Source organism: Talpa occidentalis, unplaced genomic scaffold (assembly GCF_014898055.3).
Source record: "Talpa occidentalis isolate TD23 unplaced genomic scaffold, MPIMG_talOcc4v2.1 talOcc4.4, whole genome shotgun sequence".
NCBI lineage: Eukaryota > Metazoa > Chordata > Mammalia > Eulipotyphla > Talpidae > Talpa > Talpa occidentalis.
Window position 1 is genome coordinate 107,383,491 of NW_023604295.1, and position 12,474 is coordinate 107,395,964.

At 35.2% G+C, this 12,474-nt stretch overlaps 1 protein-coding gene across 1 annotated transcript in view; it reads left to right on the top strand.

Moving 5' to 3' along the window:
* TNKS (tankyrase) overlaps positions 1 to 12,474 on the top strand; it is a 158,939-nt gene that overhangs the window by 38,824 nt on the left and 107,641 nt on the right. The window contains exon 3 of the mRNA XM_037525996.2: positions 8,815 to 8,910. Coding sequence (XP_037381893.1) covers positions 8,815 to 8,910 — 96 coding nt within the window. The remainder of the gene's footprint in view (positions 1 to 8,814; positions 8,911 to 12,474) is intronic.

The following is a 12,474-nucleotide window of genomic DNA, read 5'->3' on the forward strand; positions in this document are numbered from 1 at the left end:
TAGTTACTGTGATGACTGTTTTTGCAGTTGTTGTGTCAGCAGGGTAAGGAGGGACTGGGAAGATTCTGCCCACTGGTGTGGATGTTCTGGTGGGTACCGGCTCATGTTTGTGGCACTGCGGGTGTTCCTTCTTCTGCTACTTTACAGACGCCCAGGTCTGAGTAGCCATAGTACTTCTGTCATTTTTTTACTTTTAATTAAAAATGCTGCCTGACTAGGGCAGCCAACAACTGCAATAATCACACAAGTTCTTTTTTTTTTTTTAATATCATTGTTACTTTGATATGCAATATAAGTCCTGTATGCATACTTTCTACCTCTTCACTGAGAATATATCCAAGGATTAAGATTTAAGAAAAGTAATAATTCTCACTGCTTCATTAAGGACATTCACTGCCTTTCCTTCCTTTACTGCAAATGCATGGTAGTAAAGAATGCAGTGATTACTAGTTTGGTTTACTGCCTTGATTTGTGCTCAGCTACTGGCAGTTTTAACCTCCATTGCTTTTTTACCATCAGTGCAAATGTAAATACAGTGAACCAAGGAAATTATGTCATAATGTTATTATGAAAATAGTTTTGACATTTTAGATCCAATCTCTCTGCTCTGTTACTGTGCTTATTCATAAGTCAGGTGACCTTTTTTTTCACCCCAGCCCTGTACCAATTTGTTGATCAAGTTTTTTCAGGATCTCTTTATTCTCTTAAAGCTAGAATTCCAGTTTCTCTCAGCACTAATCTTTCAGCTAGTACTTGTTGACCTCTACTAACTCAGTTATGCTCTCAATCCATAGCAGCTGTTACCTGTTAAGGTGACTTATTTTATACATACACAGCCTCGCCTATTGCCTTGGAATCTCAAGGAACACACAGACATCTAGGGCCTGCTCTCTGCCCAGGATCTCCCTCCAGTTTTCCACTCTGCAGATTCAAACCAGTCCATCAATCCTGACTTCAGATCTCTATCTTCTCAGCTCAGCATGACCACCAAGTTCTCTGCTCTGATTCCACGTATATGCCAATGGTTGGCAAGTTGTCTCAGGCAGAAAGTTGAATGATCACAGTACTCATGTTTGAGTTTCTTTTAAAGATCAGTTTAACACTGCTGATGACAACTGCTTTCAATTACTTGGTACTGTAGTTTGTCCATTTTTATAATTATGTCAAGGAGGGAGGCCTACTCTAATATAGTTACTTTATCATGACTAGAAACCAATGTCCTCATTTTTAATTTTAGTTGTTATATTTTTATTTCTATAGGTTCTTTTGGTTTGCTTTTATAAATTTGCCTTATCACATTCTAATTTCCTCTAACTTAAAAAGAAACGTGTCTTTTATTTTATTAAATACAGTAATCATAGTTCTTTTTATAATTGGTGTGTTATAGTTCTGTTATTTGAAGCTTTTATGGGTCTGTTTTTGTGTTGTCTGTTGCTGCTAGTTCATACTTCTGCATTTTCGATTATCCTTGATTATTTTGGCTATGTGCTAAAATTTTACTCTATATTTATAAGAATTCTTTTTTTGTCTTTTGATGAGTTATCTTTCCCTGTGGAGTGGGCGTATCTGTCCACCAGATGCCTTAGCATTATTGCCAATCAGGGACCACCTTAAATTAAATTCATGAATTCAGATCGCCTGGATATGCAAAATTTCCAACTAGGGCTATGCTTATGTGCTAGGGCTGGTTCACACCCACTTTCTCCTCCTGAGACTATTGCCCTTATTGTGTAGGGAGAGTTTTTGCTAAATTCTTTACTTTTGGGGACCATGAGCATTGATTGTTGTTACCTTTGCCCCATGAATTATTGAAAGGACAGTTTGTATTTTTCTGGATCCTCTATTCAGAGGAAAGATAGCTTCCACTCTGAACCCTTTTGCTCATTAGTTTGAGGGCAGATAATTTTTTGTCTCATTCACTTGTAGATTATTTTAGGAAGTTATTTTTTTGTTTTAAATCTAGTTTGTTTATTGCTTATAATCTAAGGGTTAGTCCACAATAGCTGGTTTGCCAGTACTAGAACCAGAAAATTGTGTCATTTAATTCTAGAGCGCATTTGATAAGCCACATTTCAAAATAGTGTAGCACTCATTACTGAATTTTCACATTTACTATTAATAGTATATCAACTTTTGATAATTTTTTAAAAATAAAATGCGTTATTTAGGTTACTGCTATGCCATAATAATGGAAGTATTACTTAAGTGAAAATATGACTTTTTAATAATATGTGTGGTATATAAACATGCATAGTTTATAGTGATATCATATTATGTATTATAACATTATAATATTGTACATTTCTATAGAAAGGCAGTTTGAACATGCATTAACTATGGAATATATCATGTATTTTACTTTAAAAAATAATTTGTGTCTAAAACCTGCATGTACTGGTCAAAGTTCTGTATACCAAAGAGAGTAAATAGTTAAAAATTTGATTTCTGGGTATTTTTATCTGATAAGAAATCTAATGAACTTAATCCTTTGTATGATTCAACTTTTGAAACTCAAATTACTATCTATACTCCCAATGAGTAAGATGACTATGAAATACCTGGAAAACAACATAAACATTCTCTTTTAAAATTATGTGTTCACAACTGTGAAAATGACCCATGTTAAGAAAACTGGAAACAGTGGCCTCCCTGGTTGCACAGGGGTTACTGTGCACAGGGGTTGCACAGGGGTTACTGTGAAGCTATTGCCAGCCACTGCAGCATGAGTTCTATCCCTGGCCAGAGAGCTAACCCACATGGCACAGCAGACCTCTCCTGTCTGGCCTGCTGCTCCCGTCAGCAGTGTATTTCAGTAGATCCGTCTGTTCTGCTCCCCACTCTGTCTCTGGTGAATCCTCTTACCCACTGCCCCTCTGGCCTGAACCCCAGTTCTTGTATGCATGAATAAATAAAAACAAATCTTAAACAAAAAAACTAGAAACAGCAAATGTTGGTGAGGATATAGTGAAAAAGAAACTCTCTTATACTGCTGGTGGAAAGGTAAACTGGTCTAGCCACTATGGAAAACTGTGTGGAGGTTCCTCAAAACACTAAAAATGGATCTACCATATGATCCAGTGATTCCACTCCTAGGAATCTATCCAAAGAACACAAAAACACTAATTTGAAAGGAAACCTGCCCTCCTATCACCACGGCAACACTATTTAGAGTAGAAACACCCCACATGCCCCCAAATAGAGAATGGATCAAGATGTGGTATAGACACACTTTAGAATACTACTCAGCCATCAAAACAGATAAACTCATGCCATTTGCAGCAACATGGATGCAACTGGAAGGGATTATACTAAGCCAAACAAGTCAGAAGAAAAAAGATAAATGTCGGATGGTTTCACTTATACATGGAATATAGAGAAATCAAACAAAAGGTCAAGAAAAAGGTAAAAAAAACTAGCAAGCTGACCATAGATCTGAAGCATGGGGTGGAGAGGTTATGGGAGGAGCAGGGGTCAAAATAGTGGAGGGAAGAGCATAAGGGACAAGGGAGATAGCCCATGGGTATTGTGGTGGTGGGAGATTTAGGGGCATAACATTTGAGGGGAGAAATCAAATAATGTTCAAAAATTAACAATGATGTAAGAAAATAATTGAGAAAATAAAATTGTGTGTTCATTGTCAGAAACTGATTTAGATACTTACTTTTAAAGCTGTAAAATTTGCATACCAGAGAAGTTTCAATATTCTATAGGATTTCTGTCATTAAAGTGAAAACTATATAGAACACTTTTTGATAACTTACCTTAAGGACTTGCTATCACAGTTTCTGTTTTCTTGAAAGTGTTAAAAAGGCCTGTAGTTAAATACATTTTTTCATTATACTACTTTGTGTTTTTCTAGGAATTTGACAAGATGAGGCATTGCATACAAGTAGCAACATTTTTTTATTTGGAAGAATTAGAATGATATGAATGCTTAAATTTAATCACTTTGAGGAAGTAAGCTAAATACTTTTTAATCTGTTGCATTTGGTCATAGACTAAAGGTATGCTTTCTCAATCTGGCTCACTGTGGCTAAATGTGTGTGCCAGGAATAGGAAAATTCGAATGTCCTTTTTGCCCTAAGCTCTGTTGGAATTACTTTTGAATATTGTGGTCTTACCTTAGTTTTAACCATCTTTGTTCTGCTAGCTGCTATATTTTTTCTATTCTTTTTACCTCAAAAAAATGTAGATGGATTTGAGATACATCAGTCAAACAATAGGTCATAGGCCAGTTATTTTGGGATTTGAGATTTAATAATGTTCTAATTGGTTAAATTTCTACAAGGAGATTTTAAATACCCATAGTAGTCTTGGATTTATGTACTGAATGTTACTCAGATTTTGGTTTCCTTTTCTTTCAAAGTTTACTTTGTATATTTGCATATTTTGGGAACTTTGCTTAAACATTATGATGCTTTTGAACAAGAGTGCTTTATTAGTGTGCTTTTAATGTATATTGATTTTGCAAAGTGAATTTCTATTTGTATTATGTATTAGTAATCAAATTTTATTATTCCCTTTGGAAACTTAGAATCCTGAAAGCACATTTTAAAACATACAGAATTGAGTTAAGTATAGAATGATTTTTTTTTTGAAGATTTATTTATTTATGCATAAAAGAACTGGGGTACAGGCCAGAGGTGTGGGGAGTGAAAGGATTCGCCAGAGACAGAGTGGGGAGCAGAACAGGCAGATTGACTGAAATACACTGCTGAGGGGAGCAGCAGGCGAGTTAGGAGAGGTCTGCTGTGCCATGTGGGTTGTTCCCTGGCCGGCCAGGGATCAAACTTGTGCTGCAGAGGCTGCGGATAGCTTCACAGGTTGCGTCTTAACCCTTGCGCCACCAGGGACGCTCAGAATGATGTTCTTGAAAGCCTTCGTTGTTCCTTCTTTATATGCTGTTATTCTGGTGTTAGAAAATAGTCCAACATAGATCTGCATAGAGAATAGTGTGAAACAGAAATCTGATTTGAGGAATTGCTTGGGGAGGAGCTTGAGATGTTTTACTATGTGCCCTACAATGTTCATTGATGATGGTCTCAACTTTTAGTTTTCTTTTCATTGATGTGTTAGGATAACTGAAAAACTTATTTTTTTCCCCTTCATTTTGACTTTGGAGAGTGGGTAAGGAAAATGCTCTACTTCAAGTAACTCCAAAATTTTTAGATGTTAGTACCTCTGTTACAAGGAAGGGAGAGGGGTACCTCAGACCCCACAAACCTGCCTGCTCTAAATAGGTTCTGCAGTCTGCTACATCAACACAAAATATATGAGACTTTAATGAAAAGGAAATTTAATACAATTAGTAAACAATACAGGAAAGGCAAAGAATATAGTTTTTAAATCAAGCACCCAAAGTTACCTGTCTCCTCGTGGTTAAAAGTCCACCCAAGCAGGATTGGCCCAGAGCAAGGCCCCAAAGCCTGCCACAAGTCTAAAGCATCCTCCAGTGGAGACCCACAGAAAAGGATCAGAAACAACCAGACAAGTCTGGAGGAAAGGAGCAAAATCAAAATCAAGACAAAAACCGCCATTGTTACCTCCCCACAGGTCTCTCACCCACATCTGTGTCACCCAGTCCACGACCAAAAGGCAAGCGCAATTTCTTCACGTGTCTCTAGGCTCCCTGTGCCTCCTCCAGGTCTCCTTCTGGCTCCCCATCCTGCTTCCTTCCTTCCTCAGTCTCCTCTGAAGCTTCTTCTACTCCCTGCGCAGTTCCACCCTCCTTTTGGGTGGGGCAGGAAACTTGGAACCTCCCCCTTTCAAGGTATATATAGAAATAGAAATAAAGAAGTCATCTACCTAGCCCAAGCTCCTTTTTGTTATGGACTTGAGAACTGAGGCCCAGAGAATTGTACGTGTTCCCTGGCTCGGTGCTTTTCAAACTTCCTGTGTTAGAGGACCAGTTTTTTCTTCCCCAATGCATGACAGGTTAATAATTTTGTAAACTAATAAAAATGAAGTAATAGAAGAAGTAATTTTCAAATGACTTATACAGTTCTAAATCCTTTTAATTTCTGTGTTAATCGCAGTGTAGATAAAATATAAAGAATTCTGGGACTAGAACAGTCATAACACACTTTGTATATTGCTGTCTATGGTCAGGGTTGGTAAACTATGACCCATGGACCAGATCCAGATTACTCCTTGTTCTTTATATGTTCTGCAAGCTAAGAATTGCTTTTACATTTTTAATGATTTTTAAAAATTTACAAGAGTAATATTTTGTGACATGAAAATTACACAAAATTCAGATTTTTAATATCCTTAAATAAATCTTTATTGGAACACAGCCATATTCAATATTATCTGTAGCTGCTTGCCCTCCATAATGGTGAGATTGAGGCAGAGATAAGTAGTTGAGACAGAGACCATATGGTCCATATTGCCTATCTGGTCATTTATAGGATAAATAAAAATCTGAATATCTGAGTCAAGGAGGAAGCAGTTATATCAATAGTTAGTGGTAGAATTGAGAATATAAACAGAATCTGTGTTTTAAAATGTGAGTTAAATATTATCATTAGCTGATACGTATTGCTAGAGTGTGTTATCAGTATTCTTGTATGCTACTTTTTGTTCTCATTTAGTCCAGCAGTGCTCTTTTATAAGTTATGCAAGTTTGGATTCCTTCTGGTCTATAGAAATCTTCCTTTATTACTTTTATAGAGATATACCTTTATTGCTGTTAAATATTTTCTGATGTGAATTTTTCTATTGGCATATGGTTTAAAAAGTTGAGCTTCTTCCCTGTTTTCTGTTAATTTGCATTAGATTGTTCTCTGTGTTCAGGTCAATGAAATAGACAGGTATGAGTCAAAAATGTTTAGAAAACAGGTATTTCTGTAAAAGAACTTACTCCTTTTAAAGTCACTAAAACAAGCAAATTACATCTAAACTAACGGCAAATTTCCATTGCACAATAGCAAAGGTGAAAGTAAAATACTTGCTACAATACAAAAGACTGGGGTTTTAGTTGATTTTCAGAGAACAACAAGGTTGACAGTGTTTTGACTCTACCACTCATTAAGCAACAAAATGAAAACTTACTGACAAGTCCTGTTAAATTACCGTATTATTTCTTGTTTAAATTAGCTTCTGCAGTGCTTGATGTATGAAGTAAAAAAAACTGCTTTACATGGTAGTTTTTATTTCATTTTTCCCTATCCTTTGCTTGTGATTGCTCAGCAACTTAAGATAGCAATAGCTGTCAGCTTTACATTTGATACATCAGTTGGCTTCATGATAAAGACCTTTTACAAGCCAGCTTTTCATGTTGGGATTTCTTCTTGGAATTAAAAAAAAGTGTTGTGAAAGCTTATTCATTATGAGGAATCAGTAACTAGAGCTCAATATTGTGGTGCTCACAGTTCTACTTATTCTTAAGTCAGTTTATAAAATATGAAAAATAATTATGCTCGTTGCTTAAATTCAGGAATAAAGTAATAGAGAATGTTTTGCCAGAATTTCACTCCATCTTCTCAAATCATGGCTAGTTTTTATTATCCCAAGATTTATGCAAGAGATTATGACGCACACTGCTTGAACAGTCTTAATTCTGAATAAGGCTATTCCTTTGCACATTGTAGCACAGTCACTGATTTGATGGTTTCTGCATTAAAGAGGAAGAGCTTCATAAACAGGGCTCACTACTTAGTAATGATAGATGAGGATTGCTTTCCAGATATTCAACAATAATGTGTATGTACTTTATCATGGAACTGTTAATGAATGAAAATTGGGAACTCATCAACAATAGTGGCTCAGGTGATTTTAGACATTATATAACAAGTCTTTAATCACTTATTTCAACTTAATATTCCTGTTTGTTTTAAATTTATGCTAAAGCACACTGGTAAATGTTAACACTTCTTGTTCTCTCCAGAAATATACAAAATCTTAACTATTTGAACTGTTAGTATAACATAATTGAACTGTGCTTATAAAGTTGGACTGATTTTTAACATGTATCTTAGTTTAAACATTGGTGGCTAACATTGCAACACCCTCTCCCCCTACACACACATATCAGATGTAGATAAGAAATGTTTTGCATTGATAAATTATACTAAATTTTTCTTAAATGGTGATTCTCTCTTTTGTGGAGTTCCACATCTAAGAATTCTCTGTAACCACTTTCTACCTAGTATAGCATGTGCAGCATGCATTCCTAGCATATATTATAGTGACTGAGTTTCTGTTTCTAAAAAATTTTGGTGGGAAGAATTATAGAAGTCAGTTTTTTGCAGCTCCACTGCAGGGGACCAGAGTGGCATGCATTGCTATGTGTGTTAAACTTCTTGGAAACAAGCCAGTATGTTATGGTGAGGTTGATATGTAAGCGGTGAGCCACTAAAAGGCATGCACAGTATTACAACTGTTCTTAGGAGAGGAAGCATTAGGAAATTGAGCAATAAAGCAGCAGCAGCAACAAGCAACCACGGTGGTAGTAAAGATAGGGCAGCTCCAGCGTATTTCACAGTGTGAGGCAGTGAGCACACAGCTTTCCATCCTGCTGCCTGAAAGAGGCGAAACAAAACTGTCTATTGCGAGATTTTTCTAGTTTCATGTTTATGATGTTAAGTCATGTGATAATACTGTACCATAAGTTGCCAACTTCACTTTACTCTAGAGAGGATCTTTTGCTGCAGTGCTTTTTTTCCTTTCTTTTTCCTTCTTTTTTTTTCTCTTGAAAGAGAAAAAAAAACTGTGCAATGTATGTTTATGCCTACACCATGCCGAGGCGACATTTACCAGTAAATAATCTTTGTATCCCTGAGGTAAGATACTGTTTCTGCTTTCCCTGCACAGTGCTGCTGCAGCACGGAGCTGATCCAAACATTCGGAACACTGATGGCAAATCAGCCCTGGACCTGGCAGATCCTTCAGCAAAAGCTGTCCTCACAGGTAAGAAAACAGAGAGCCACCGAATTGTGTTATTGATGGAACTACTGGGTTGATTTTATTAAAAAAAAAAAAAATGCACTGAATTTAATTTTTTCTGCTGGTTAAGCTCAACAAATTTATATGCCATCATTGCTACTTTATCATTGATTGATAGATAAACTGCCTCATTAATTGCTATGCTGTTATAAGCAATAAGATTATTGTTCTACTTATAATTTCTGAGAATTCTAGCATTAGATGACAACATACACTGTTCATATTTGAATCATTTTTTAATGAACTAGATCATGATTTTCCTGTGTCTCATCCTCTCAGTTGATTCTTTCAAAGACCTTCACTGTTGAGTAAGCAAGGGCATTTATATTACTTTATAAAAAGTAGTTTTGATTGGAGACAACCTGCTGCCTTATTACTTAGATCAGAGTTTAAAAAATTTGATACTACCTTTCCCTTGCCATCCTGTTTATATTGTTATCATATTTTCTCACTTTTACCATGATAGCTAAGTACGTTGTAACTAAGGCAATGTATTTCCTTTTACTTCAGATAATGAAAAATTTGGCTTCAATATTAGTTTTATTAAGGCATATGTCAAGTACCAGCCTTAAAAGAGGAAATGCTGGATTAGAAAGGACCTCTCATAACAATATAGAAAATAATGCTATAAGTGATAGGATATTGAGCAGCTGTTTTCATTGATCTTCATTCTCAAAATGCTGCATTGGATCTATTTTTGTTTTTCTTCTTACCATCTGAGTTCTGCTGCCTTTGCCTTCTTTTACTTAACTGACCTTTGTGATTTGGAGCCTCTTTGTCACTGCAGTGCGAACAGTATTATTTTAGGTTGTGTGAAAATAAATGACTTTTTAACTTGCTTTTAGATTTGCCCTTGTTTGAAGAAAATAAATCTTTTGTTCACTTTTAAGTTTAGAGGCCATGCTATAATTTTTAACAAAGACTCTGAGCAGAATGGAAACATTTATATACAGAAACCTTTGAAAATATGTGAAATTTTGCTTAATTTCTTTTCGTAAAGACAAATAAGAAATATGATTTTTCTCAATTCATAAAAGATTAAGTGATTCTGTTACTGAATCTGGATAACATACACTGGAGGAATAAGGTCATTTTAAGCCAATGTAGATAAGAAGTTTAAATGTAATTATAACATTTTAAGTAATGAAGTTATATACTCAGACCTGCTTAAGGTCTGCATCCCTACTCTCTCTTAACAAATTCCTGAGCCATCATAGCAGCCTTGCAGTGGTCTCTGATCAAAGGAGAAATGCTGTTCCTAATAACAGAGGTACATTATAGATGCTGGCCAAGACCATCTCTGTGTCCTCCCTGACCTTTCCTTCCCTTCACCCCTCAGTGCCTGCTGTGTTCATTTGTTATTCATTTAATGCAATACTGCTTTTAGAGTTAATTTCACTTTTTTAAAGAAAGAGTTAAGTTATGAACAACAGGAGTGATCTCTCAATTTGAAATGAATTTCAGGAAAGATTATATTGACTGTTGTTAGTTTGGCAAAGAGCTTTGGCATAATTCATGGAGACTCAGAGTCCCGAATGACAGATACCATAGCTATTAAACTTGATTTGAAAAGCATCTAGCACTGTACTTTTGCTTAAATAGGAAGACATTAAATTTTTCTTGGTTATGGTACTGAGTTCATTAATTGTTTCTTTTTGAGAATATGTTCTTTTTTGGAAATGATACATAACTTCAGATATAATTTGAAAGAAAGATGTTCTTGCAGTAGTAGTCATTTTTATGGGAAATATAAGCATATTCATGTTATATAATATAGTGAAATAATCGGTAAAGTATATTCCAAGATGTTTTTCTATGTAGGTTCTCTACCTTCTTCATGAGGGTATTATGGTAGGAGCATTATTTCCTAAGCTAAATTTAAAAATGAAGCATCAATAAGAAGAGAATCTTTTGGATGGACTGCCTTAATTTAGAGCTGTTAGAGATTATTCTAGGCAATATGTCACTTTTTACTTTTATCCTAGGTATAGCTGTGGTACCTCTGTTTACCTTGAGGTTGAAGTTTCTGTTCTTCATTTTTTTCCTCTTTGAAACGTTAGTTACTAAAGAAGACTTTCCAATACTTTGCATGCTTAGTCAAAACTGTATAAAGGCATGTATGTGTATTCCTTAAAGGAAATTAACAGAGTGAAATGTTTTACTTCATAGAATATTTTAAAATATGTAAATGATTAATATTCTCTTCTGCATAAAGAATGCTTGCATTTTTACAAAGCTATGTAAAATGACATATCTTTAGTTTACAAATCAAGGGGCCCAACATATAGCCATTTGCTTTGGAAGTGCACTGAAGTATTTTAGTGCTCTTAGAATTTAAAATTTTTTATTTATTTTGATCTTGTTTTGTAGCTATAAAAGCACATTCATTGTGGAAATTAAAGAAAATAGAAAAAGTATAAAAAAGAAAAAAATCACTTGAAATTCTACCACCGGAAAAGAACATTTTGGTATACTTTACTTACAACTGTTATTTCTAAGCACATACTCTTTTTTCTTTAATCAGAGCAGCCTTATATGTTACATAATGCTTAATAATCTTGCTAAAAATTTAGTCTTAGACTGTCACCAGAAGGCATTAAAATATTCCTTTGCAACATGAATTTATACTATCTCTCTATGAATATATATATATATATTTAGTGAATCCCTTGGTTTTTATCATTTATGTACATTGTTTTTCCACCTTTATTTCTCCTGGTGAATTTAGAGTGATTTTATCAACTCCATTGGAATTTTGCGTCTTTATCCTATTCATTCTTAGCATTCACAGATACGTTATATTTCTCCATTTCTGACTCAAGTCTATGAGGATTTGGAGAATGAATAGCTTCCCTTTTAAAGGACTGTGCTGCATGTGATATTATTTTGATAGAGGCTAACTTAAGTTAAAGGTGGTTGACAAAGATAATGTTCATTGACGAGGGTAAAGGATATAGTAATGTTTGTTAATCATGTAAAGGGGATTCTGTGTGGTATAGTGAGAAGTTCTATCAGGAGAAAAGGTGATAGTAGATTGAGGATGAGAATTTGGAAAAGGAGAGAGAGGACCAAAGGAGTGTTTATCACTGACAGAACCAAGGATAATGGGAATATAAAGTTGGGTGAGTTAGGTGTTCACGAGGGTGCCAACATAACTGGTCCTAGCAGTTTTCCACTAGATTTAAGGGTAGGGAGGAGGGGGGAAGGGCATGTTTTTTACACCAAAGTGTTCAAGAATAAGCTATAACCTGGATTCATTATACTTCTGCAGAAATTCTAATCTGTGATTGATGGGCTGTCTTCCAGTTTTCTGAAAAAGAATCATCTGTGGCTCAGGCTAGAGGCATTGTTGAGGGGTTTGGTGTGTACTTCCTAAGCCTGGCATATTAAATCAACAAAATATATCTGGAATTCTGCTTCTTTTCCTATTCCCTTGCTTTTTTACTGCTGCTTTTCAGAGAAATCCATACCTTCAGCATGATCAGTGAGGACCTTAATTTGAACTTTAAAAATTATTTTTGTCAATTA